We start from the raw sequence: 27,772 nt of genomic DNA, 5'->3' as shown, positions 1-27,772 counted from the left end.
CAGCTCATGATTCTCGTGCCTCACCCTCCCAAGTAGCTGGGATTACAGGCATGCACCACCATGCCCAGTTAATTTTTTTGTATTTTTAGTAGAGATGGGGCTTCACCATGTTGGCCAGGCTGGTCTCGAACTCCTGACCTCAAGTGATCCAACCACTTTGGCCTCCTAAACTGCTGTCATTACAGGTGTCAGCCACCACGTCCGGCTAATTTGTTTGCATTTTTAGTAGAGAAGGGGTTTCACCACGTTGGCCAGGCTTGTCTCAAATTCCTGGCCTTAAATGGTTCTCCTGCCTCAACCTCCCTTTCAAAGTCTATTATTTTACATTCTGTCCCCATGTGTACACATTTATTAGCTCCCACTTAAAAGTAAGAACATGTGGTATCTGACTTTCTGTTTATGAATTATTTCACTTAGAATAATGGCATCCAGTTCTGTCCATGTTGCTGCAAGAGACGTGATTTCATTCTTTTTTATAGCTGAGTAATATTTTTTAATGTAAAAATGTTGACATTTTCCAAAGTGAAAACTATAAAACAAGATACATTTGGAGAAGTCTAGAGTGTTTGCTTTATTCATGTTGTTTATGCGTTAAAATATAAGCACATTGCATACATATGCATATTTACACACATATCTAAAAGATAACATATTATATATACTTTTCCATACTTCTGAACAAGTGTCTCATCTCCATAACTAAAAATTAGATGAGAGAGGCAAAGAACTCTTGTCTTAAAATTGACTTCATTGCACTATACAGCATTTCACACTGCGGTTCCAGGCCACAGAGTCCCTTGGGGTAGGGGGAGACAAAAGGGTGTGGCTGACAGGGGGATCAATTCCACCACAGCAGCCATACTTCTGCTCCACATAGTTGGCATCCAAATTTGATCTGAAAAACAGTTTCCACTACTAAAAGAAAAATCCTAAGAGAAAATGACCACAAGCCAATTACCCACCCAAACCTGCTGATCCTGGCCTCCAGAAGAGGCTGTTTGGAGACCACATATTTCTTATTAACTTTACCATGATGAGATTATCTTACTGTCTGGGGTTGTCCAAACTTGAGCTCCAAGAAAACCCCTGTGTCGGCGGGGGAAAAAAATCCTCCTCCATTCAACAGTAGAGCAAAGGACCTGACCAATCATTTTGTCCACATCTTCATTTGAGGGAATCCTTCATGCCCATTTTATGAAACGTCTTTAGCTCTGATTAAAGAGGCAAGAAAATACAAAGGAAATTGAAGAGACTGTTAGAGATTGAAGCAAACTGTCATTTTGCCTGACTATATAAAATTCAAAGTGCTTTCAAGATGAGGTATTGAATTAGCTCAATAACTGCAAGCTCCTGGTGGGCGCGGTGGCTCACGCCTGTAATCCCAGCACTTTGGGAGGCCAAGGCGGGCAGATCATGAGGTCAGGAGATCGAGACCATCTGGGCTAACATGGTAAAACCCCATCTCTACTAAAAATACAAATAATTAGCCAGGCGTGGTGGTGGGCGCCTGTAATCCCAGCTACTTGGGAGGCTGAGGCAGGAGAATCACTTGAACTTGGGAGGTGGAGGTTGCAGTGAACTGAGATCACGCCACTACATTCCAGCCTGGGCAACAGAGAGAGACTCCCTCTCAGAAAGAAATAATAATAATAATAATACCTGCAAGCTCCAGTGGAAGCTAGGTGTGCAGACTGACTTTATTTTGCTATTTGCCATACCTTCCTTCTGCCACCTGGAAAAAATCACTCTTAGTTGTGCAAATGGAAAGGCAGTTGGCACAAATTCTATGCATACACAGACACACAACACGTAAGTCCAGGACTCCCTAGGTGTGTCATGACCATACCCCTGGTGCCTGGCACAATGCCTGGTGTACAGCAGGTAGGCAGTACATATTTTTGAAATGGATAAATGAATGTAAACATTTCTCCCCATCTTAAGCCAAATGGGTAGGCTCATCACTATTAAAAGATTGCTAACCTCTGTCTCAGACCTATTGCAGAAGTGGTGTCAAAGTAGCATTTTTTATGGGTAGCATCTGCAATTTCCATATTTTATGGGTCAGAAGGGAGTTGTTCTGAGTATTTATTCCATGATGCTGTGAAACCTGAAGTGTATCTGTAGGACTGGCACCGCTGTAAGAAAGCCCTTTATGAGGTCATCATCCCCCACTTGCCATCTCTCCCCAGATGCAGACATGCAAGCTTTTAAAAACATTTGAGAAGCCACCATGCCTCGCTTTGCAAGCCCTCTTTTAAGAAACATCATTATCAGAAGTCAATTTGATGGCATCAAGAGGAAGCAATGCCTCCAGTATCTGAAAACACTGAGAACACTGCAGTATGATGGATTTAAGACTGTATATTTTGGGGAAACCAGTATCTCAGAAAGTCTAGTAACTGGGGAAGATATTAGTGATGGATATTTCATACAAACCCCAACTTGGTGTATTGTGCACGCTGCGGGTAGTCAAGGATGGGTGCCTTGGAAATATCGGATGTTCCTAAGAGATGAGCTGTGTATCAAACAAGAAGACAGCCTCTTCTCTGAGTTCTGTGATGTGGTGAGGAAGGCCTATGGAAAGTGTGTCATCGTGGTCAAAGAGAGAAGACAGCAGGAAGAGCAGAGGCCAAAGGAAGACAGAGAGGCTGAGGGCCAGTTCTATATCCCTACAGTCATTAACTTAGCAAGCATTGCGTGTTGCCCAGAGGTGGCCAAGTCCTATGGCCATGAACTACTCTCTCTGCCTTCCCCTTGTAATTATCTGAACCCTTTAGACTCAGCCTGGTCTTCTCTGAAATGGTATATCATCAATAACAGAAAAGAGTTTTGTTTGCAGTCCATTGACAGTGTCTATTCTTACGAATGTATACTTTTCAGCAGTTTAATTAGCAAAGGAATTGAAAGGATAAACCCAAGCAAGTGGAGAACATTAACTAGCAAAGTACGGAGATGGGAAAACTACTATCTTGGGAAATTTTCCTAAGGGCGATTCCTCCAACAAGCAGTGAGGATGCTACAAGTCTGGTCTTTACCGTCCACTCTGTTGAGATGGATTCCATACCACTGCAGCCAAAGATACTTCAACAGCGACCCCACAGGGGTGCTGCGAGAACTGACTTGTTCCTGAGGATGTTGGCAAGCACTTTGAGTTTACTAGAAGTTTCACTAAAATGTATTGGTAAGATAGGGGTCTCGACTCTTATCTTGTGAAGGCTGCTTTGAAGGCTTTGTCAAGGGGAGGATGAGTCTAACCCAGCCCAAAGGAGGATGGCGGTAAGCAGGGGTGAGCAGGCTGAAAGGTTGTGTGGTCAAAATTTGGTCTGAGAAAATAAGAGAACCAGCGTGCAGTCATCCCACAAAAAGCCCAAAGTAAATAGCGTGCCAACCAGTTTCCATCCACCAAAGTCATCCACAGGCATCCAGCTGGCCATGTGTGAGGTATCGTCCAGATGGTCACCAAGCAAGACTCCCTCCTGCCAATTATCGTTCCTTCCTTGTCAGCAAAGTAGTGGAGGATGAGTGAGAGGCATCTGCGGAGGGGAAACTCCATCTGGACACTCCAAGTGGAGTAGGTGGTCCCAATTAGGACCTGGAAAGTTATGACAGTGGTGGGTTCAAGTGGGCTATGGTGGGCAAAGGGGTGGCATGCATGGGGGTCTGCAGAGACCACTTATTCAGCCAATCTCCCCACCAACTCCAGGAAGCCCAGCGGGTCATTAGACTGTGCGGTGGAGTTTCATCTCGAAACCCTGTAGCTGAGCCACTTGCAACTGGGACAACACCCCCTATGTAGGTTTGGGGCTGCTGCCGATGTCTGTTGTAAGAATTTGTGGTTGTCTTTTTCACTTTTATAGAAAAAGGCTTGACCCCTATTAAACATACCATAAAATTCACTCTTGGTTATGTATATTCGGACAGTAATTTTAGAGGTAATCATTCTGAGGCGTGTAAAAAGAATAATTTATGGCTGGGCACCATGGCTCACACTTGTAATCCCAGCACTTTGGGAGGCCGAGGCAGGAGGACTGCTTGAGGTCACAAGTTCAAGACCAGCCTGGGCAACATAGCAAGATCTCATCTCTACAAAAATACTTAAAAATAGCTGGGCTGAGTGGCATGCATCTATAGTCCTAGCTACTTGGGAGGCTGAGGGACGAGGATCACTTGATCACAGAAGTTGGAGACTACAGTGACCTATGTTTGTCCACTGCACTCCAGCCTGGGTGACAAAGTGAAACTCTGTCTCTAAAAGAAAAGAAAAAAAAACCTTGTAAACTTATATGGGATGTTGATAGCGGTGGTGGGTGGTGGGGCACCCACTCAATTCAATCAATTCTGCATGAATCTAAAAAATGGCTGTAAAAAATAAGGTCTTTGAAAAAAATTTTATGAACATTTCTGGACTGGGCACAGTGGCTTATGCCTGTAATCCTAGCAATTTGGGAACCCAAGGTGAAAGGATTACTTGAGCTCAGAAGTTTGAGGCCAGCAACATGGCGAAACCTCATCTCCACAAAAAATACCAAAATTTGCTGGGCATGGTGGTGCATACCTATGGTCCCAGCTGCTAGGGAGACTGAGGTAGGAGAATCACTTGAGCCCTGGGAGGCGGAGGTTGCACTGGGCAGAGATCGCGCCACTGCACTCCAACCTGGGTAACAAGTCAGACCCTGTCTCAAAAAGAAAAGGAAAGAGAGAGAGAGAGAGAGAGAGAGAGAGAGAGAGAGAGAGAGAGAGAGAGAGAGAGAGAGAGAGAGAGAGAGAGAGAAAGAATTTCTACACAGAATTTCCTGACAGCCAAGTGCAGAAGGCATCCCATCCTTTGCTTGTCTTCTTTCCCACCTGAACCTCCCTGTATTATTCAGAAAGACTTTGTCAGATGAAGGCGAATGTTCAGTGCTTTTCAGCAACTAAGTGGTGGACTTCTGCAGCATTTTGTCATGGTTACAAAGGGAATCCTGGTAACATTTTTCCTGGAGATTAATCACACCTCAAACAGCTGACCACTCAGAACTATAAAGTTTCCACTGTTGCAGGCCTCACTTGACAGTCAACAGTGCTATATTAATTTGTCGTAGCTGTTGAAACAAATTACCACAGGCTTGGTGACTTAAAACAACAGAAATTAAACCAGGTATAGTGGCTGTGGTTGCAGCTGCTCAGGAGGCTGAGGCAGGAGGATCGCTTGCACCTAGAAGTTTGAGGCTACAGTGAGCTCTGATCGCACCACCGCACTCCAGCCTGGGTGATAGAGTGAGACCCTGTCTCAGAAAGAAAGAGAGAGGGAGAAGGGAGAAAGGAGGGGGGCGAAGGAGGAGGGGGAGGGGAGAGAGAGAGAGAAAGAAGAAAGAGAGAAGAAGGAAAGAAGGGAGGGAGGGGAGAGGAGGAGAGGGAAGGGAGGGGAGGGGAATGGAGGGGAAGGGAGAGGGAGGAGAGGAGAGGGGGGAGAGGAGGGGAGGGGAGTGGGAGGGGAGGGGGGAGAGGAGGGAAGGGAAGGAAAGAAGGGAGGGAGGGGAGAGGAGGGGAGTGGAGGGAAGGGGAGGGGAAGGGAAGGGAGGGGAGGGAGAGGGAGGGGAGGGGAGAGGGGAGGGAGGGGAGGGGAGAGGGAAGGGAGAGGAGGGGAGGAAGAGGGAGGGAAGGAGAGGAAGGGAAGGGAGGGGAGTGAAGTGGGCCAGGCATGGTGGCTGGGTGTTAGCCAGGATGGTCTCGATCTCCTGACCTCATGATCTGCCCGCCTCGGCCTCCCAAAGTCCTGGGATTACAGCCGTGAGCCACCGCGCCTGGCATGAAACTCCATCTCTACTAAAAATACAAAAATTCGCTGGGTGGGGTGGTGGGTGCCTGTAATCCCAGCTACTTGGGAGACTGAGGAAGGAGAATCACTTGAACCCGGGAGGCAGAGGTTGCAGTGAACCAAGATCACACCACCACATTCCCGCCCAGGCAACAAAGCAAGACTCCATCTCAAAAGAAAAAAAAAAAAAAAATAGAGAGAGAGAAAGAAAATAAAACGGATAGGACAGGACAGACAAGACAGCCAAAGGCAAGCTGTCGGCAGGGCGGCACTCTCTCCAGAGGCTCCAGGGAGGACCTGTTTCTTGCCTCTTCCAGCTTTTGGTGGCTACTGGCATTCCTGGGCTTGTGGCCACACCACTTTCTCATCCTGTGTCAAATCCCCCTCTGCCTCCCTCTTACAAGGACACCTGAGATTGCATTTAGGACCCACCTGAGTAATCTAAAACCATCTTCACATCTCAAAATCCTTGACTTGGTTACATATGCAGACCTTTTTCCATATAAAGAGAAACATTCATAGGTTCCAGGGAACAGACCTTGATATCTTTGGTGGCCACTATTCAGCAAGCCACAGGTGCTAAAGGAAGTCTTGCTCTGTCAATAGAAATATTGCATTTCTCATTGGCAATTAACCTGGTGAAACAGCTGATATTGTGTAGTATATCTGTGAGGTCTTTTTCCCTCAGGATTTCATGTACGTTTTAGGATTTAAGTTCCTTGAGAACAAACCATGGTACTCAAACTTCCCTGGTCACTTCAATGTGCTCTCACTGTGCAGGCCCTGAGTTTTGTGTGTGGGTGGCCTGAGTTTTGGGAGATGAGTGGGTTTTGCCCTACATCCCATTTATTCCACACCTCCCAGGGTTCTGGAATAATAGGCACCAACAGCTACACGTGCTGGGTGTGGTGGCTCACTCCTGTAATCCCAGCACTTTGGGAGGCCGAGGTGGGCGGATCATTTGAGGTAAGGGGTTTCAGACCAGCCTGACCAACATGGTGAAACCCCATCTCTACTAAAATACAAAAATAGCCAAGTGTGATGGCGGGCACCTGTAATCTCAGCTACTCGGGGGGCTGAGGCAGGAGAATCGCTTGAACCCTGGAGGTGGACGTTGCAGTGAGCCAAGATCGTGCCACTGCACTCCAGCCTGGGCGACAGAGCAAGACTTCCTCTCAAAAAAAAAAAAGATGTGGAAAACTGAGGCACAGAGAGAATCAACCCAGAATTCACACTTAGAGCCATTATTCATGCTGCCTCGCCACTAACACACAACTATTGTAATTTAATTTAATTCTCTTAATCCTGTCCGTTGTTTTACAGATCAGGAAACTAGGCGCTGGCAAGGCACCAGGGCTGTGAGATTCTGAGGCCTGTGCTCCTCACCGCCGTGCTTAGCTCAGTTACTGAAGCTGAGTTTTTCCTTTTTCACCCCCACCATTTTTACATTGCAAGGCTCACCTCTGACCTCAGATGAGACACCAGTCGCCAAAATGGTCAACTCCCCCTGGACACCAGAAAATTTTATTTCAACGTAATATTAAAGAGGAGACAGAATATCTTTTAAATACACATTATTTTGCAGCGATAAAAAAAGGAATGTGTTTAAGTTAACAGCTAAAGATAAACCAACAGGAGCTATTTTTGTTTGAAAACTAAAGCAATTTAATAAAACAGATTTAGAGTTCTATTCCTTTGAGGCCTTGTAAAACTATTAGAAAAGAGGAAACAAGGATCAAAAGGACTATGCTTTAATGTGCAATTTGGTTACATAAGATTGTATTCATAATTAAGACATGTTGCTTTACACTAAACCTGAAAACTTCCCATAGAAAGTAACAGAAAATTCACCGGGCTTTTGGAATTGGATGGACCTAGTTGGAATCTTGAGTTTCTAGCTTCGTAGCTGTATGTTCTGGATAAGTTGCTTTACTTCCTTGAGGCTCAGTCAACTCCTTAATAAAATACAGTGGGACTTTAAAAATCACATAACCTGGCCGGGTGGTAATCCCAACACTTTAGGAGGCCAAGGTGGGCGGATCACTTGAGGTTGGGAGTGTGAGACCAGCCTGACCAACATGGCAAAAACCCATCTCTACTAAAAATACAAAAATTAGCCTGGCATGGTGGCACATGCCTGTAATCCCAGCTACTCAGGAGGCTGAGGCAGAAGAATTGCTTGAACCCGGAAGGCAGAGGTTGCAGTGAGCCGAGATCGTGCCACTGCACTCCAGCCTGGATGACAGAGCAAGACTCCGTCTCAGCAAACAAACAAACAAACAAACAAACAAACAAACAAACAAAACACAATATCACATAACCTGCGCCAAGCCACTGCATCGTGTCTGGCACCCACTGAGTGAGTGGTCCACGCTAAGGTCGAAGCAAACATGTCGATACTTTGATCAGAGGAAACTTTGTTCTCTGGCATTTCCTTTAAGATCATCTGCAATATCTGCAATTGGTTAGGGAATTAATAATAAGAAGAGGTTTCTTCTGGTGGGGGTGGGACAGGACGGCTGGTGAGGACAGCCCACAGTCTCTTTGGGAGCAACCGTATTTAGAGCACTGTATTTAGTCAAGAGCGGGTGACCACACACAGCAACGCTGGGCTGAGCCACGTATCTCTAGACATGTCCACTAGGGGAGAGCTCCTGATGTTGGTGGCGCTATTCTCCTTCTGAGTGGTTGGCTGATGGAACATCCCATCCTCTCTGACCTTTCCCATAACTAACACCCACAGCCCCTCTCCCTCCCACGGACCAAGGTGGCTTCCAAGGTGGAGGTACATTAGGAAACAGGGCTGTCCCTGGAAGGAGCCAACAGGTAAATTAGCAAACGGGGTTCGCTGGCCATTGGCTCAATCCAGTTGGGTTGGATGGAGCCCCTGCCTGGTCAACTGGTGGCTGAGTTGCCCACCCAGGCAGTATACACCCTTCCCTTTGTGATTGTCCTACCACACGCAAACCATCTTTACATGCTTGACCTCATTCAGTTCAGATGAACACTGTACAGTAGGGAGGGCAGTGATCATTGAGCTCATTTTACAAAGGCCAGGCTGGGGCCTAACCTGTACCTAACCACGTACATCAAAGTAGTAACAAGAGGGTCGGGACCAGAATCCAAGTCTTCCTATCAGGAAGCCCTTGAGCCCATCTCTATCTGGCTCCACGTTTCAGCTAAAACAGATGAATTATGAATAGATCACAGAGATGCCAACGAAATAGAAGCTACACCACCAAAAATAAGAAGTATCAAGGTATGAGTTCAGGGGTGAAATAATGGATCCATAGTCATTGAGAGCCCAGGATCCTATCTTTTTACTCCATTTTCCTAGACTTGGTTCAGGTCTCAAAGACACCTCTTAGTGCAAAGTGGCTGTGGAACAAGCCATTGCATTAGTATTCCAGCAGCCAAAAAGGAGAAAGGGAGGAAGAAGGGCCCATCCTGTCCCTTTTAAGGATCCTTCCAGCAATGCTGGCCTCTGTCACCATCGTGTCACTGACGCTGACGTCTTGAAGATTTTATGTCCCAGACTTCGAAGTACAAAAACTCTCGCTAGTCCCCTCTTTACTTGGCTCAGACTCGACAGCACAGCTGTGAAAAGTCCAGTCTCAGTGAGACCATGAGGGCTGGTGCCTGTCTATGCCTCCCACCAGCTGGGTGACCTTAGGCAGGGCCTCTCTGCCTCAGTTTCCTTATCTGCAAAAAGGGATAATGATACCATTACCCTCCGTGGAGGCTGCTGTGAGTTCTTGGGGAGTAAGGGCTGAAGGATTTGCTGCCGCACACGCTCTCTCCTGCCCCTCCTCCTGCCTACCCCCATGGCTCCTTCCCAGGCTGGGCTCCTGCTGCCTCTCCCTCTACCCATCTTTTACAGCGTAGGTCTTAAAAGGAGGGTCAAGAATTGCCTGGGGATGGTCGTATCACAAATTCCTGGTCCTTCTCCCGTAGGTTCTGATGCACTGGACCTGGAATCCAGCCCAGGAGTCTGCATTTTATTTTTTGTTTTTAGTTTTTTTGTTTTGACACAGAGTCTCACTCTTTTATCCAGGCTGGGGTGCAGTGGTGCGATCTCGGCTCACTGCAACCTCCACCTCCCAGGTTCAAGCAATTCTCCTGCCTCAGCCTCCCAAGTAGCTGGGATTACAGGCACGCACCACCACACCCAGTTAATTTTTTTTTTTTTTTTTTTTTTAGTAGAGACAAGGTTTTACCATGTTGGCCAGGCTGGTCTCAAACTCCTGACCTCAGGTGATCCTCCTGCCTTGGCCTCCCAAAGTGCTGGAATTACAGGCATAAGCCACCGCACCAGGCCAGGGTCTGCATTTTAAACGGCCTCTGCTGCTTGCTCATGTTTGAGAATCCATCTTCCTTTCTCTTCTCCTAGACTCTCCCCGGTCCATCCTCTGGCTTCACTCTGACACAGATAAGACCTGCACGGGGGAACTCCCTCACGGTGTGATGGTGCGTGTGTTTCCGGCAGTGGCGCAGGAGCTCTCCAATGTCAGGCCTGGGTACCCACCATCTCTGCCTGTGGGGCCCGGCACAGGGCAGGGCACTAAGCAAACCTCCAGGAACATTTGTGTACTCAGCTTAGGGTGAGGGAGAGAACTCTAAAGATCCAGGCATCTGGAAGGCTTCGGGAATGAGACATTGACAGCTATGTTTCCCTATAGACAGAATTGGAAGAAAGCTTGGGCAGAGGCAACCCTTTCGAAAGAATCCCAGACTCTTTGAATTATTTGGTTTCTGAGATTCCTCATGTACGTCTGGGTTATGTATGTACTTGTGAAACAGACTGTGAAACGGCTGAACCTCTTCTTCATGCCTGAGGTCATCACGAGGAGCATAATATCACATGCGGCATCCCACGTGGGACGCTGTGGCTGCTGCAGTGTCTGGCACATGAAGAGCACACGGTGAGTTCTCAAGTCTGCTTCTCAAAGACCGTCCCTCTTGCTCAAAGGTATTTCTGCTGCTGACAGTCTTTCTTCCTTCCTGTTTCTAGTTTGTTGTAAGCGTGAAAACCAAACAAATGTGTTCGGAATGTGTGAGTGTGTGTAATATGATCAAGCAGGATGTGCATGAGGGACTCTGGGGCTCTCCGTGGGTGGAGAATGCGGATGTCGGCTTCTGGCCTTGCAACACATCTCAGGCCCTTTGTGTTTGCTCTCGGTCATGGTCCAGAGGGTTGCGGGATTGCTGTGGTCCAGGTGGGGTCCTGCTAGTGGGCTTTACCAGTCTCTACAACCAGCGGTGCATGCATCCGGCCAATAATTTAACTACACATCTATCGACTTCATGTACCTAAGAAGTGGAATGATAGCAAGAACTCCACCTTGAAAACCCCTAACCTCTGAGCCTTCAGAGACCGATTTGAATAATAACTCCATCTCCTGCGTGGCCTGCCTTACTTCAGTTAAACTCCTTCTTTATTGAAAAAAAAAATAAAAAAAACTCAGAACATAAAAAACGAACAAAATCCCTTCAATTAGTGATTAATCATCTCCCCCTAGTGGTCGAAGAGTGTACAGGAAAAGTAACAAAGCAAAAACAAAACTCCCAAATGCTCTTCACAAAAAACCTACACCCAGCCTGGGCAGTGCAGCGTGACCCTTGTCTCAACTAAAAATAAAAAAATTAGCAGGGCCTAGTCCCAGCTCCTTGGGAGGCTGAGGTGGGAAGATAGCTTGAGCTCAGGAGTTCGAGGCTGCAGTCAGCTATGATTGTACCACTGCACTCCAACCTGGGGGACATAGCAAGACCTCATCTCCAAAAAAAAAACAAAAACAAACAACAGAAAAGCCGTGGGCACCGCTGGCATGATCAGTGGTTTAGTCCAGTCCTTACATCATCTTCTACCTAATTTTCCAAGATGGCCAGATCTTCCACAAATTCCAAAGTGTAGCTTTAAATCCCAAAGCCTACAAAAGCACTTGTGTTTAGCACATGAGTGTCTACTGGTCAGCAGATCCCCCGCCTTGGACTTCTGAGGCACACAGGTGGGCTCCCACGACTCCCCCCGGGGCCAGCTCACCTGGACGCACACAGCCTCCCTCCACCCTAACAATGAAAACACTCTGAAACACTCTCACACGGGTCTGGCACCTGTAGGAGGAAAAGAGGAGAAAGGAGGGTACGGAGGGCAGCCTATGAGGGGCCTGGGGTCGGGGGTAGCTGGCCGAGGCACCCAGTGCTGGGGACCCCACCTCCACAGCAGATGTTTCTGCACCACCTTGTCCTCTGTGGAAGCCTCTCACCTGGGAACCCCCAGCTTGAGATGGTGGGGGAGGTGTGGGTTTACAAACCACCCCCCTTTACAACATGGGTGGAGGGTGCTGTGTAAGACAAAGAGAAAGAGATATACAATTTGACTTATTCCAAAGGCCACGACACCTTTTTTTACAAAGGCATTCTATTTTAGTAAACAAAATACTGGTTCTTTTATTTATTTTTCTAATTTTATTTTAATTTTTTTTTTTTTTTTTTTTTTGGAGACGGAGTCTTGCTCTGTTGCCCAGGCTGGAGTGCAGAGGTGCGATCTAGGCTCACTGCAACCTCCACCTCCCGGGTTCAAGCAGAGAATTCCTGCCTCAGCCTCCTGAGTAGCTGGGATTACAGACGTGCACCACTACACCCGGCTAAGTTTTGTATTTTTAGTAGAGACGGGGTTTTACCATGTTGGCCAGGCTGGTCTCAGACTCCCGACCTCAGGCGATCCACTTGCCTTGACCTCCCTAAGTGCTAGGGTTTCAGGTAAGAGCCAGCGTACCCGGCCAGGACTGGTTCTTTTAAAAACATGGACAAATTCACACTATTGTAAGTGCAAGGTCCAGGTTGGGAGTTTATCCTCTGACAATTTATTCAATAATTAAGTATTTACGGCCGGGCGCGGTGGCTCAAGCCTGTAATCCCAGCACTTTGGGAGGCCGAGACAGGCGGATCACGAGGTCAGGAGATCGAGACCATCCTGGCTAACACGGTGAAACCCCGTCTCTACTAAAAATACAAAAAAACAACTAGCCAGGAGAGGTGGCGGCGCCTGTAGTCCCAGCTACTCGGGAGGCTGAGGCAGGAGAATGGCATGAACCCGGGAGGCGGAGCTTGCAGTGAGCTGAGATCCGGCCACTGCACTCCCAGCCTGGGTGACAGAGTGAGACTCCGTCTCAAAAAAAAAAAAAATAATAATAATAATTAAGTATTTCTTCTCTTTCTTCTCAGCTGGAATCCACTCAAGCTGACATTTACATGGCAGAATCTAGAAGGGAAAACCAAAGGGATGAGTAGGAAATGTTTGATAAGAGTATACCTGAGGTTTACTGCTCAGCATAAAGACCTCTGCTTAGCCATTTAAACTTAACAAGCGGACACCACTCAAGTCGATCGCTCAAGTCTATTTATTAACGAATGTATTTTTAGCATCACAGTTTCCCTTCCATCTGAAACACCCCACCCCCCTTTTATTTTTTACTTTTTTTTTTTTAAAACAGAGTCTCTGTCGCCCAGGCTGGAGTGCAGTGGCACAATCTCGGCTCACTGCAACCCCTGCTTCCCAGGTTCAAGTGATTCTCATGCCTCAGCCTCCCGAGTAACTGGGATTACCAGTGCGTGCCAGCACGCCCAGCTAATTTTTGTATTTTTAGTAGAGACAGGGTTCCGCCATGTTGGCCAGACTGGTCTCGAACTCCTGACCTCAAGTGATCCACCCGCCTCGGCCTCCCAAAGTGCTGGGATTACAGGCGTGAGCCACCACACTCGACCTGAAAACCCTTTTAGTTTGAAGGAAGTCTCTAGTCTTTAAGAAGCTGCCAGCCTACAGAGGAAGACCAACTCCCTGAGTCGCTTCTAAGCCATCCAGCCCTGACTTAACTGCAGGTCTCTGGTGACGTTTGTGGGCGGGGCAACGCCTTTATCATCTTCCATCTCATCTTTTCTTCTTGGATCAGTTTAGCGCACAAAGTGGGTATTGTCAGGAATATAAATTCAATCAGCAACATTTTAATCTAAACTGCCTTCCCTCACCCTTTTTAATTTCTCTCCTCCCCATCGTAATGCCTACTCCTAAATTTCAGTCAATAAAACACTTTAAAAAAAGAAAAAGAAAGTAAGTAACTTCTTCTATCTAGCAAAAGCCTACAGTTCACTGAGGACCAGCAAGTGAGCAGATGCCAGAAGGGGTGAGTCACAGAGCGCGAAGCGTCCCTACGAGCTCACTTGCCTGTATTCGGGAAGGTAGTGCAGCGTGGGCTTGGCTGTGCTGATTGAATGCATTTGACCTGGGATCGATTTCTGATTCTGTTCTTCACTATGTAGAGTGAGCCATTCTTTCAATCTGAACATGCCTCACAGAGTCATCAGGGCTGAATAACACGGTTGTGCATGAAACGCTTAGCAAAGTCCCCAGCACAGAATAACCACTCAGTGGGTGTTGTTCCTCATCAGTAGGCCTTTAGCCTCAACAAGCCTGACGGCACTGCAAGGGTATTCCTACTGACAGAAGCATGGAATCTCAGAGTGGGCTGGGCTTGGGAGGCCACCTAGCCCAGTGGTTCCTACCTGTTGCTGAGAAGACAACCTAAGGATTATCTAATGGGTTTTCAAAAGAGCAGAGGCTGGGCACAGTGGCTCATGCCTGTAACCTCAGCACTTCAGGAGGCTGTGGTTAAAGTATCGTTGGAGCCCAGGAGTATAAGACCAGCCTGGGCAACACAGCAAGACCTCTTCTCTACTAAAAATTGTTTTAAAAAACCTCGCTGGTGTGGTGGCATGCTCCTGTAGTCCTGGCTACTCTGGAGGCTGAGGTGGGAGGACTGCCTGAGCCCAGGAGGATGAGGCTGCAGTGAGCCGAGATTGTGCCACTGCACCTCTCTAGCCTAGCTGACAGAGTAGGATCCCATATCTTAAAAACAACAACAGAAAACCCAGACACCCAAACCTAACCAGAGCCATTATGGAACCTCTCTGGGCTGAAGCCTGGGAATCTTCATTTAAACAAACACCTGGGCAATTCTGATCATTAGCCAGGTTTGGGAACCACTGACCTAGAACCCCACCACCACCACATTTGAATCCTTTTTTTTTTAGACAGGGTCTCACTCTGTCACTCAGGCTGGAGTGCAGTGGTGTGATCATGGTTCACTGCAGCCTTGAACTCCTGGGCTCAAGCCATCCTTCACCTCAGTCTCCCGAGTAGCTGAGACTACAGGCATGCGCCACCACACCCAATAAGCATGAGGCTAAGCTTTTTTTTTTTAAGTTTTTGTAGAGACAGGGTCTCACTATGTTGCCCAGGCTGGTCTTGAACTCATTGGCTCAAATGATCCTCCCACCTCTGCCTCCCAAAGCACTGGGATTACAGGTATGAGTCACCATACCTTGCTGAATCCTCTGATTTTTAAAGCACAGCACTCAACCTGCAAGTTGAAGAAACGGCATCAACACACTGGAATCAAGGTAATTGTGAATTGTCACGTGTGAAATCTGTAACAGGGGCTTAACAGTAACTTTCTGGTGCTTGGATGTATTATAACTCCCCAAGCATGTTCTAAGCCCGCCAGTGTGTACTGTGATAGGCACTGGGTGACAATGATGACTGCACCCTCAAGCCTGGTGAGGAGGTCCTTGGGAAGAACCTAATAAGCAAGGCCAAAGGCCATGGTGGCAGAGGAATGGCCTGCAGGGGGATGGGGAGTGGAGAGAAGTGGCAAATGAGGTCTGGGTTAAGACCAGACTGAGAAGGGATTTATTTGTCATACCATGGAGTCAGACTTTATTTCAAAGATAACAGGGTTTCTTAATCTTGGAATTTCAAATGACCTTTAAGATATGGGATCCTACTCTGTCACCTAGGCTAGAGTGGGGCAGTGGCACAATCTCGGCTCACTGCAGCCTCAGCCTCCTGGGCTCAATCAATCCTCCCACCCCAGCCTCTTGAGTAACTAGGACTACAAAAGCATGCCACCACATTGGCTAGATTTTTAAAACAATTTTTAGTAGAGAAGGGGTCTTGCTGTGTTTCCCAGGCTGGTCTTGTACTCCTGGACTCCTCACTTCTGCAAACTTCTCCCCACACACAAATGCAGATGGTTTTAGCATGTGTGCTTCTCTGGGAAGAAGGTCCACAGCTGTCATTAAGTCCTCAATTTTTAACCCAATACCTGTCAAGAACCACTGCCACTGCAGGTTTCGAGAAGGATGAACTCATCCTCCGTGCGCCTTGGCTCAGCAGCACTCAGATCCCAGGACCAGGATCCGCACACCTGGCCCTTTATGGAGCAGTTCTACCTTAGAGAACAGGTGAGGCCACATGCCCCCACGCAGCCCTTCAGACCCGAAGGACAGGGAAGTCTCAGACCTCTCTCGTTCATTGGTCGGTCACCCCAACCCACTGGCCAGCTCCCACTTGCAAGGCCGGGTACTGTGGACTGACCTTCAGTTATCTTTTTTCTCTGATTGCCTCTTCCTTTCAGCCTCCAGTTTTTGTTGTTTTGCTTCCAATCTTTTTCTTTGGTATATTTTCACTCCAGCAAATGCCAGGCAGAGAATTAATGTTTTTGCTGCCAAGATATACAGCAGCAGGGGCACGTGCTCAAGAACCTTCAAGAAGAAAGAAGCCATGTTAACTAAATGTTTCATCACTGACATGGGAGGTTTCTTTTATGTTCCTTCAGTCAACAAATATTTACTTAGCACCTATTCTGCAACAGGCACGAGGACAGGGGGCTGGGGCTACATGGGAGACCAGGCAGAAAAGGTTTCTATCCACATAGGACCAACAGTCAAGTTACAGCTCTGCTCTTTGCTGCTTGCTTGTGACTGGCTTCATGGAGGGGATCACCAGTCATCTACAGGCATGATAACTCTGGTCTCTCACAGCTCAGCCGTGTAACCTGCTGATCACCCAGGCCCTTGCTTCTGAGGCAGCAGCCAGATCGTGAAAGGAGCTGGAGCCCGGAGGCCTGGGTCACAGCTCTACTTTGCCACCGACGGACTGTGTGACCTGGGTCAGGCAATGAGCTCCTTTCTTGCTTTCTGAGCTCCTGCCCCTTCATCTGCAAAGTAAGAGTGAATCAGACCTTGCTTCTGGAAACTGCAGCTTTAGTACTCTGGGATTTTCTTTTGCTTCTAGAGACTCATTAGCAATGGCAATTGACGGTAAAATAAAACACAACAGAAGTCAAAACATTAAAACAGAGCTACTTCCTAACTGCTCTTGCAACCCCATTCACTAAAATAAAGTCTAGGGAAAAACTATGGATTTGAATTACTCACTCTTTGCACTAGTAGGTCTTTTTTGTGAAATTCTATATATTGCAACAGTACCTCAAAGCAAATATTAGTTCCATACACATGGTTAGTATGACCTGAATGGTAATTATGTACTTTTTGTGTGATTAAAAATTCCCTCCCAAATAGTGAAAAGGTATGCTTTGGTTGAGCAGTCATTATTTTAGAGGACCAGGTAGGATTTTATCCCAATGAAATCCTTATTTCTGCCAATCACTTATTATATGAAATACCAATGAGATTCCACTACGGGGGATACATGTGCACCTCCCTCTTAGAGTCTAACCGAAGTTGATCTGAACCTAGTTAGTGTGTACAACATGCTCACAGAACCAGGGGGCTGGAAAGAACTTCCAAGGGGACCTAATCGACCCGCTGTTTATATGAGCAAGGAAAGGAGAGCTCCTGGAGGTTGAGCGGTTGAGGCGTCCCACAGCTCCCTCGTGCCAGTTGGAAGGACATTCTAACCCCGGGGCCAGTCTCCCTTCCACTGAAGCCTGATTTTCAATAAACTACAATTCATGAAATCACAATGTATGTAGATAAATGTTCCTGATTGTATCGAAATTCTTTATGACTCAGAACTAGAAGTGGATTTCACACTTAGAAGCTGTAGCATCAGCTGCTGTAGACTGGGAACTCACGGCGTGCAAACTGCCTTACGCGGCTCTTTCCCTTCTGCCCTTAGCCACCTCCATAAGCAGATGGCTCGCCCTGACTGTGGGGGAGCTGAGAAAATGCAGAGGCGGGGAGGCCAGCAGTCAGCGAGGCAGGGCCCGACCCAGCTCCAAATGCTCCAAAGCCCAACTCTGTAGCATCACACTGTCCTGTACTGTGTATGATTCATTCCTCACACCCATCCACTTCACATTTACAATATGCAAATACACTCTGGCTCGGCTACTGAATTTTCCAGAGGTAACTGGACTCGCTACCTCTGAAATCATTTAACTGGTTATGTATGGATATTTGCAGAAGGGATATAGCATGATATGATAGAAATACAATGAAAATCATGGGAGGAGGCAGGGATGCAAATACTTAAATCGTTTTAATTTTACTGAAACAGTAAGAACACAAGAACACTCAGTAATTAGCTAATAGTTTTCAACCATGAAATTGTTTTAACAGTAAAGAATAAGCACAACACATGCACTTCAGAAAGATCACTCTGGCATCAGTATAAAAGACTGAAAAAGTTCCGAAAGTGAAACTTTTCAACCTTTTACTCTGGTAAATATGAGTAGCTTTAAACATTGACTTCGTTTCCAGGCTCTTCTTCCCTCAGACCTAGGCTAATCCCATCCCTCCAGTAAACCCTGAAATCCTGTTTCCTTGAAGGTTTGCATTTTAGAGGTGAAGGTTTGGTGCCATGCCTACAAACCAGCTATGAAAAGAATGTTGTTGTATAAACTTCTTTTTGTTTACTGGGATTTTCCAGGCTACCTGACGCACTGACTCACACTGGGAAAAGCTACGCTCTTCCAGCTTTCTCAGTCTCTCTGAATAAACCAGTGGGGCCCTATGATTATTATTATTTTTCTCAAGACGGAGTCTTGCTCTGTCACCCAGGCTTGAGTACAATGGCACCATCTCGGCTCACTGTAACCTCCACCTCCTGGGTTCAAGCAATTCTCCTGCCTCAGCCCCCCGAGTAGCTGGGATTACAGGCATGTGCCACCACGCCCGGCTAATTTTTTGTATATTTAGTAGAGACAGGGTTTCACCATGTTGGTCAGGCTGCTCTCCAACTCCCAACCTCATGATCCGCCCACCTCGGCCTCCCAAAGTGCTGGGATTACAGGTGTGAGCCACGGCGCCTGGCCGGGGCCCTATTATTAATATAATGAAGACCACATTACTGCCCATAGCTATCTACAATCCAAATAGGAAACTTAGCTTTAGCAATTGCAGGAATGTACTCTCTCATCCAGAGGTTAGAAAACGTGTGGAAATGGAAACACATCAGCCAATGGACGCCGGTGGGAGGCTTCAGTGTTCACTTTGTTTTACAGGCAGTGGAGAGGCACGGCAAGAGGCAGAAGCGTGGACTGAGAAGGATGCAGCACAAGGGCAGCAGGGGTCAAGAACATTCATAGGGTAAAGCAAAGGGCTCCAGAGCCAGAGCCCCCTTCCTGCCCACTCTTAGGCACTGACCTTCAGTGGTATGAAACCCCTTCCTCCAATTTCCTTTTAAAATATCCCTTACATCTCTTGAAACATACAGACCTTCGGGGAGGAAAATGCTGCCAGGGTAGACTGGATCTACATGAATTTTTTTTTTTTTTTTGAGACTCCAACCAGGCTGGAGTACCGTGGCATGATCACGGCTTCTCACAGCTTTGACCTCCCAGGTTCAAGCCATCCTCCCACCTCAGCATCCCAAGTAGATGGGACTACAGGTACATGACACCATGCACAGCTAATTTTTTCTGATTCTTTGAAGAGATGGGGTCCCACTATGTTGCCCAGGCTGGTGTTGAACTCCTGGGCTCATGTGATCTTCCCACCTCAGCCTCCCAAAGTGCTAGGATTACAGGGGTGAGCCACTGTGCCTGGCCTAGATCTACATTCACTTTTAAAAACAAAACCCTAATACCTGTGAAATGGGAATAACTAAGCTTTTTGTTTTTTTTCTTTGAGACGGAGTCTCGCTCTATCACCCAGGCTGGAGTGCAGTGGTGCGATCTCGGCTCACTGCAAGCTCCGCTTCTCAGGTTTACGCCATTCTCCTGCCTCAGCCTCCCGAGTAGCTGGGACTACAGGCGCCCGCCACCACGTCTGGCTAATTTTTTGTATTTTTTAGTAGAGATGGGGTTTCACCGTGTTAGCCAGGATAGTCTCGATCTCCTGACCTCGTGATCCGCCTGCCTCGGCCAGGAATAACTAAGTTTTTAAATAATGGGGCCACACTTGTTGTTAATGCACAGGTAGCATTGTAGACTGTCACTGCCGGCCATGGCCCACTGAGCCAGAGGGGGAAGGCCACCAGATGCATCAGGGGCTACCAAACCTTCCACCTTCCGCAGCTCTCTGCAATCAGGGCCATGTCTTTCTTTTTCTTTTGTGACAGGATCTCACTCTGTTGCCCAGGCTGGAGTGCAGGGGCATGATCTCGGCTCACTGCAACCTCCACTTCCCAGGCTCAAGCAATTCTCCAGCCTCAGCTTCCCTAGTAGCTGGGACTACAGGTACGCACCTCCACGCCCAGCTAACCTTTGTATTTTTTTGTAGAGACAGGGTTTCGCCACGTTGTCCAGGCTGGTCTCGAACTCCTGAGCTCAAAGTGATCTGCCTGCCTCGGCCTCCCAAAGTGCTGGGATTACAGGCATGAGCCACCGTGCCCAGCCTGGGGCCATTCCTTTCTAACACTACACAAGATGGGGCTGTGTTTAAACACGAAGCTGCTCCCTGGAAGCCACCGTGCAGAAGCTGGGAAGGTTTGGGCAGATTTTGTTCCTGATGGTGGAAAAAACTGTCACAAGCAAGACTGGCCCGAGTGGTCACGTGGGTTGGTGTCACTCCACAATTAAAGAGGAAAATTCCCCACGCATTGCGTTTGACCAGTGTGTACCAGCACCGCCTGGGACTTGTGAGAAGTGCAAATTCTCAGGCCCCAGCCAGATCTACCCAATCAGAAACTCTGGAGTCGGGCTCGAAATCCTTGCCTTAACTAGTGCTTGGGGGTGAGAAACACCGCCTTGAGGCATTAGGTTTAATGCTTTGAACCTTAGCCCTTAGTACCAGTTACTGCCTCTCTCCTCTACTGACTTAGCCACTGCAGTGGGCGAATGACCTCCCTAAACCTCGGCCCACACTGCTTTCTGCTTCTTCCCCTCTCCATCCTCTCACTGTCTCTTCTTTCCTTCCCAGCCTTTCCACTGTGAGCTCTGATCCTCAAGCCATTCTAAACAAACTCTCCTATATCTTCCAACCCTTCACAGAACACTCACTCTGCATCTTTAACTTACACCAGTTCCTGGGCCCTCGGCCCTCCTGCAGGGCCTGCCAAGCCCCTCGCCCCACAGAGCTGGGGAAGATGGGAAAGCTACCTTCCTGGCTCCCGGATCCTGCTTCCAGACCTTTCCAGTTTCTCCTTGCAATAGAAAACCACTGGATGTTTTGAAGAAAATGCTTATAATAATTGAAAAAACACGTATAATAAGATCCTATGTATGAAAACACGCCACACATATATACAGAAAAAGTGAATATACCGAGATTGTTAATAGTAGCCATTTCTAGATGGTGAGACGATGTACAACTTTTGCTTGATTTTAGACTTTGCAAAGTGACTACGATAAACATTATTTTAGTGGCCGCTCTCTTAAACAACCTCCACCTCACCTTATTGACTTCCGGGACTTACAATGACCTTCTCCTTTCTCTCGGTGAAACCTGATTGCTGACCTACTCCCTGGCTGCCCTTGAACTTCTGCTCCCACCAGTTGAATCTGATGTTTCACAGGGGTCAGGTGTGTTTACTCGCCAAGCAGTTTATTTAATAAAGCAGTTTATTACTCGCCATAACTTATTTAAACATCACACTTGTGAAATATGACTGTGTAAAGCAAGAGTTTTTACGAAAACTAAGTTGAATGCTTTGAAAGACTCAAGTTTGAGTTGGAAAAAAAAGTGCTGTTGGCAAGACAACTATAAAAGGTTAGGGAAGAGTGTGAAGCGCTGGAAAGATTTTGTGTGCGCATTGTTCATAAGGTCTTAATCCACTGTCTTAGTCAATGCAGGCTCCTAGAGCAAAGGACCACAGACTGGGTGGCTTATTGAAGAGGTACTTGTCACCGTTCGGAAGGCTGAAGGCCTGAGGATCGGGGTGCAGTACGGGGGGTTCTAGCAGGGCCCTCTTCCAGACTGCCCACGGTTGGCTTCTTGTTGTACCCCCAACACGGCAGAAAGAGGGTAAGAGAGTGCTCTGGAGCCCTTTTAATACAGTCACTCTTCCAAACATTAGGGCTCCAGCCTCATCACCTAATTACCTCTTACAAGCTCCAACTCCAAATATCATCACACTGGGCACTATGGTTGCAACACATATACTTGGAGAAACACAAATATTCAGTCCACTGCATCTACTTTAAAGGAACCAACATGGCCCGAGTGCGGTGGCTCACTCCTGTTATCCCAACACTCTGGGAGGCTCAGGCAGGAGGACGGCTTGAGTCCAGGAGTTCAAGACCAGCCTGGGCAACATAGTGGAGCCCTATCTCTACAAAAAAAAAAAAAGTATAAAAAAAGAAAGCACAATGCAAAATTGCAGGTAAAGCTTTAAAGGTATAGTTTTTACAACAAAAGTGAGGAAGATTTGAAGTTAGTGAATGCACACTCAAAGAAAAGGCCTGGCCTTCTTCCAGAAGTCCAGTGAGTAAATGTACATTTACGTTTTAACTTAAAATGAAACATAAATATTATGCTTTCACCTACTTTTTCTTTTTAATCAGTCTACTTGTATAGAACTGTTATTCTGAATTTTCACAATCAGAAGGAAGAAAAAACCCCAAGCCATAAATATTTAAAACTATACTCACCTTCCAGTTCATGGTAGACTGTGAATTCACTCCTGATCAACACAAACCCCCAACAGACAAGTACATGAGAGGCAGCTGGAAGGTCAAGTCCAGGGAGCTGGAAGGTCTGATCTGGGCAGGAAGAAACAGGACAATTTGGAGTTCCTAGGGCAGATCACCTTAGAAAGATGTCTCTTTGATGGAGAGAGGGCATGTGAACAGAAAGCAAACTCCGCAGAGAGGTGGGCTGTGTCCTTGACAAGGCGATTGAGAGACTGGTGGGAAGTGGATGGGCTGGGCAAGGGCCCAGACAGGCCTGGCCCTTGCTGAGCAGAAAGCTCTCCTCAGCAGCTCTCTGTAGCCCCCAGCAGCACAGCACCTCTCCTGAGGGAACATGGGCTCCCATTCCATTCATCTGTGGACCTAAGAGCCCAACTCTAAAATCCGTCCCTCCACCTGTCTCCAGACCGAAACACAAGCTCGTTTGGGAGTGAGTGTCTTTGTCAAGTCCTCTGAGTGTTAATTAAGTTCAATTTGGTTTTTCAAAGATGATCTGGGAGCAAGGGAATAAGGGATAGGGCAGAAAAACTGTCGGATGCAATTCAGGTGCAGAATTCTCTCTAAAGCTTGAGGGAGACCTAGTAGAAGATGGGGAAGGAAGTGATATCAGAGAGGATGGTGAATTGTGAATTCCAGAGTTGCAGAATTGTTCTTTAGATTCTGATTTTTTAAATGACAGTACTTTGGTTCAGAGGGTTAATGACTTAGCCCAGGTCATATGCCACGCCGTGGCATACGGAAGTAAGAAGGCAGGGCCGGCAGCCCAAGCCTTGGGATCCGCTCCAAGGCCTTGTAGGTCACTACTCTTAGAATATGACACGTACCCCAAGAAGACTTGAGCTCTGGATGAAGAACCTACATCCTCTGGTAAGTGGCTTCCCGCTGGGGCTTCAGTCCCATCTGTAAGTGAAGAAAGGTGTCAAGCAGATCGTGTTCAGTGCCCCTACGTTTTCTGAAATTCAGTGCTTCATAGCACAATAATCATAGCTTAACGTTTTTGTGTCAGACACAAGAAAGTGGCTAAAGTGTTTAGACGAGTTAAGGCATTTAGCCCTCACAACTACCCCATGAAACAGCTTACTGCCTCCACTTTAGAGAGGAGGACATAAAATTTAAGTAACACATCGAGCGTCTCACAGGTGGGCCTGGGATTCGAACCCATCCAGTCTGGCTCCAGGGCTTTAACCTTGGCACTATCCTGACACAGGCAGAGAGCTTTGCATTCAAAAGTCAGGGAAACACTTCTCTTGAAATGTACTTACCGTCATAATTAAGAAAAGTGGCTGAAAATGTCAGAGGCCTTTAGAGTGGGGATAATATGAACTTCAGGCAAGATGTTTTTTAAAAAACTTTCAATTACAAAGATCTCCCATCTATTCAAGATTATAATATCTTGAAAACAAGCTAGCGGTTGGCACAAGGTAGCCAAGTTTTCCCCATGACTTCTTCAAAGTCAGATAAGGTAGCGACAGGAATTTAAATCGTAGCTCTGTTTAACTGTAATGATGGTGGCTGAACGTGCTCGTTACCTTCATGTGTAAATGGCCCACTTGTCTTTAAAGAGCAGCAGATTCTGACCTGCCCTAAAGAAATATGCTCCTAACATGCTATAACCTGTTGCTACAATTTTCACTTTGGGTATCTCTAATAATCTTAGTGAATAGCTATGTTGTATATTAAAATGTTAAAGGTCTTATAAATTTTATTTTTACAATTTCTGCTTTAATTGAGTTGTATACAGATATAGTAGATGAGTCTGGCTGTTCCCTGAAAATTTTCTGAGACAAAACTGCATACCCAGTGAATTGATGTACGTAGAATATTGATTCCCAAAGTCAAGAATGAGAAATAGGTCCAACGATCTTACAGGAGGAAATGAATGAAAAAATATCCAGCAGCCTGGCCCTCTGGAAAACACGTGCTATGTTCACTAGCAGTGTGACCTTGGACAAGTCACTTGGCCTCTCTCAGCCTCAACTTGCCCATCTGTAAATTCTCTTGCAGATTAGACTGTAAACACTAAGCACCATGGCCAACACACAGAAAGCACTGAATGTCAGCCATTCTTGTTATGTGAAATCTCTCTCCTTCCATGACCGGACACGCCAAGCTGAAGGATATAGGCTAGTGACATCCAGGGCAAAATGCAGTCATTCCAAGACAGCAGGGCAGGGAATAAAGATCAGTAGCCTGAGGACCAGGAGAACCGGAGATCAGAGCTCTAATCTTGGTGGCACCCATGGCGTAGCATATGACCTGGGGTAAGTCATTAACCCTCTGAACCGAAGTGCTGTCATTTAAAAAATCAGAATCTAAAGAACAATTCTGCAACTCTGGAATTCACAATTCACCATCCTCTCTGATATCACAGAACCTGACTGCCAAAATATACTGGCGGCTGCCTCAACTTCATACCTGGAGTGATAAAATTCAAGCGCTTTAGGAAAGAAACATATTTAGAATCAATCTGCAATAGCAGCAGAAGGGCTGTAGTGAGGTGGGAGTCAAGAGGGTGAACCACCCTCATCTGTCCTGCTCATTCCCACCCGCTCCCTCTGAATTACTTTTCCCCACCTCCCTTCAATTACATGCCCAAGCCAGCCATTTTCATTGAGCCTTTGGCAAATGAAAAGAAAAAAGCTAAAAGTATCAGTAAGCTATTTGCTCTGCTGCCATATGTACACCTGATGCAATATTAGAAAAGAGGCAGCTGGCATCTGAGGACTGAACTGCAAAAGCCAACAAGGTGGGGACGTTTTTGAAGGGAATAAAATCTACGAAGTGCGGGAAATTTTTAACTTTCCCTGGAACTATCCACGATCTTAGCTTAAAACACAAAAGTAACAAGTGGCTTAGATACAACTCCAAATATTTCTATTTCCTTCACTGCAAAAATACCCTGTCTTCCTTTGTCAGGTTTCTCTTAGAAACAAAAAAGCTATTCGCTTATTTTGATTAGACCAACTAAAGCAATATGGATATGTATCGTCCACAATCTATTAATACTGTTTCTTCTTGGCACACCTAACAAATTCAAGGATCAGTCTACTGCTTGCTGTCTCCTTCCAGTCACTAATCATGCTGCGCCCTTTGTCTGAACTTTCTGAAGCTGTTCTCATTCCCGGTCTCTACCCTATTCACCCAACCCTTCACCCAATCATAAGGAGGGGTAGGTCCAGGGAGGGGGCTGCCAGGTGAACCTTGGGCATGACTTGGCCCTCTACAAGGGGGCCTTGACCTTCAAGAAGCCAGCCCTGCCCGATCTCAGCTGCCCAGACTCCACAACTCAACATTTCAGGAATCCGCCAAGAAGCAATGACAGGTGTCTGCGTCTCTCCCTGCTGGAAGCCCAGGCCCCAGAGGGCAACGTCGGTGCCTGTGCTCGCTGTGCAACACTGGACGAGTCGCTGAACCTCTCTGGGCCTCAGCTCCTCCTGGGTAACCCGGGGGCCAGTTCAGGGTCCTCTCCCCACCCCCTTCCCCCCAACACTCAGGGAGCAACACTTGCCCTCCCAACCCACCCCCCCATCCCCCAAAGCGGAGGATGAGGGCCAGGGGCTGTCATCGCTTCCCCCACCATTCCAGAGGATTGCTCGTCCCCCTAAACTCTCCGGAGACCAACACCGTAGGCTTGAACCAATCATGGGCCCCGCCCGGGCCACGTGCCAGCCGGAACACGCTGCTCAGCGGGTTGACGGCGCCCGACGGCCAGGTCCAGCTGGGGCGCCCCGCGGTGGGGCCTGGCGGCCTTCACCTTCCGGATCCCCGCCCCGGCGCGACCGGGCGCCCGCCGACTTTTGTCTAGGAGGGAAAACTCGAGCGCAGGGCAGGCCGCGAGATCGCAGCACCCCAAAGAGCTTTTGGAGTTTGGATCGCACCCTCCTACCCCGACGTCACACACTTACTGATCCCGGTGGCGGAGCCTCCCGCGCCAGGCCGCACGCAAACCACGACTTCCACGGTCCTGCCGGGGAAAACTACACGTCCCGAAATGCACCACTCCGTACGCAGGCGCAATGGGCCAGTGCCGCCGACCTGGGTGCACTACTCCGTGCGCAGGCGCAGTGGGCCCGGGCAGCGTTCCTGGGGCGCGCCGCTACGTGCGCAGGCGCAGTGAGCCCAAGCGGGCAGCCCTGGTCAGCAGCACTGGGTCCTGTGGCTAGAGGTTGAAGTCCACGTAGGACCCGGTGGGGAGGCGCTGGGGTGTGGGTCGGGTGCCTTTGTCAAAGCCTGACGGTGTGTTCTCGCTCTGAACTCACCTGAGCTGGAGGGTGGGTTGTCGCGCGACCCCTCCGCCTTCTGCTTTCTCGCATTACCTGGGTTTCTCCTCGCTGCTGTCTGCAGCCGAGGACACGTGGGTGCCCTTAAGAGGTTTCCAGAGGCAGTGTTCGTCTTCTCTGACAAAGTGCATGCATTTTCCTTTGGGGTAACGGTATGGTGCCCAGGTACTAGGTTCCCAGATTTCTTCAGTCAACATGCTTAGTAAACGCGTGCAGAGTTTGAGCCCACTCAGTGCTAGCGCCATGGGAGGGCACAAACTGGGCACCCAATACAAGGAACGAGAGGAATGTGCAGGGAGTCATCACCATGTGCTCTGCTCCCCTTCTAAGGATGAGGAAACTGAGGCCAGGGGGGAGTAAGGTGGCTGGCAATAGAAAATGCGCGACTGGCAGTGGCAGAATTGGGATTCGAACCCAGGCAGTGTAACTCCAAATCCCATCAGGACTCTTTTTGTGGTTATGTTAGAATGGTAGAGGGTGTGGAGGGAAGAACAAACTGAGGGGTGGAGGGATTGGTTCTGTTAAGGGAAGTGTTCCTGGAGAATGTTACAAAAATAGCTTTGTTCTAAGCACTTAGTGGCTATTGCCTAAGTCTCATAACAAGGCTGTAAGGGAGGTGCTGTAATGATAACCATTTCACAAATGAGGAAATGGAGACACAAAGAGATTAAAGTAATTTTTCCGTGGTTTTAAAGGCCGCAAGTACCAGAGCTGGGACTTGACCCTGGGTAATCTGGGTCTAGATTCTGTCAAATCAGCCACTATCCTGGGCTCCTTTTAAAATAACATCTGAACTATGCTTTACGAAATAAGTGATATTCCGG

At 47.6% G+C, this 27,772-nt stretch overlaps 2 protein-coding genes across 9 annotated transcripts; one reads left to right on the top strand and one right to left on the bottom strand.

The window, feature by feature from the left end:
- Positions 1-542: 542 nt before the first annotated feature.
- SMIM11A (small integral membrane protein 11A) lies at positions 543-26,671 on the bottom strand. 8 transcript variants are annotated; one of them, XR_004052732.1, is made up of 7 exons: positions 26,574-26,671; positions 23,493-23,568; positions 22,630-22,740; positions 16,230-16,396; positions 3,390-3,592; positions 1,660-1,732; positions 543-1,211 (listed from the first exon to the last, which is right to left on the bottom strand). XR_004052732.1 is itself a non-coding variant. In XM_010358859.2 (6 exons), the coding sequence occupies exons 3-4, from the start codon at positions 22,639-22,641 to the stop codon at positions 16,232-16,234; spliced, it is 177 nt and encodes a 58-aa protein (XP_010357161.1). In that variant the 5' UTR covers positions 22,642-22,740; positions 23,493-23,568; positions 26,574-26,671; the 3' UTR covers positions 543-1,211; positions 15,175-15,213; positions 16,230-16,231. The 8 variants fall into 8 exon arrangements, 6 of the variants coding, with proteins under 6 accessions (XP_010357161.1, XP_010357160.1, XP_010357164.1 ...); XR_747488.2 differs by lacking the exon at positions 3,390-3,592; XM_010358859.2 differs by lacking the exons at positions 1,660-1,732; positions 3,390-3,592 and adding an exon at positions 15,175-15,213.
- On the top strand, positions 2,131-3,205 carry FAM243A (family with sequence similarity 243 member A). The gene has a single exon (XM_010358857.2). It carries the CDS (start codon positions 2,231-2,233, stop codon positions 2,984-2,986), a length of 756 nt encoding a protein of 251 aa, XP_010357159.1. The 5' UTR covers positions 2,131-2,230; the 3' UTR covers positions 2,987-3,205.
- Positions 26,672-27,772: the final 1,101 nt, after the last annotated feature.

This window comes from Rhinopithecus roxellana, chromosome 13 (assembly GCF_007565055.1).
Source record: "Rhinopithecus roxellana isolate Shanxi Qingling chromosome 13, ASM756505v1, whole genome shotgun sequence".
In the NCBI taxonomy this organism is placed as follows: Eukaryota; Metazoa; Chordata; class Mammalia; order Primates; family Cercopithecidae; genus Rhinopithecus; species Rhinopithecus roxellana.
Note: the sequence above shows the minus strand (reverse complement) of the source record. Positions and strands in the feature narration are given on the sequence as shown.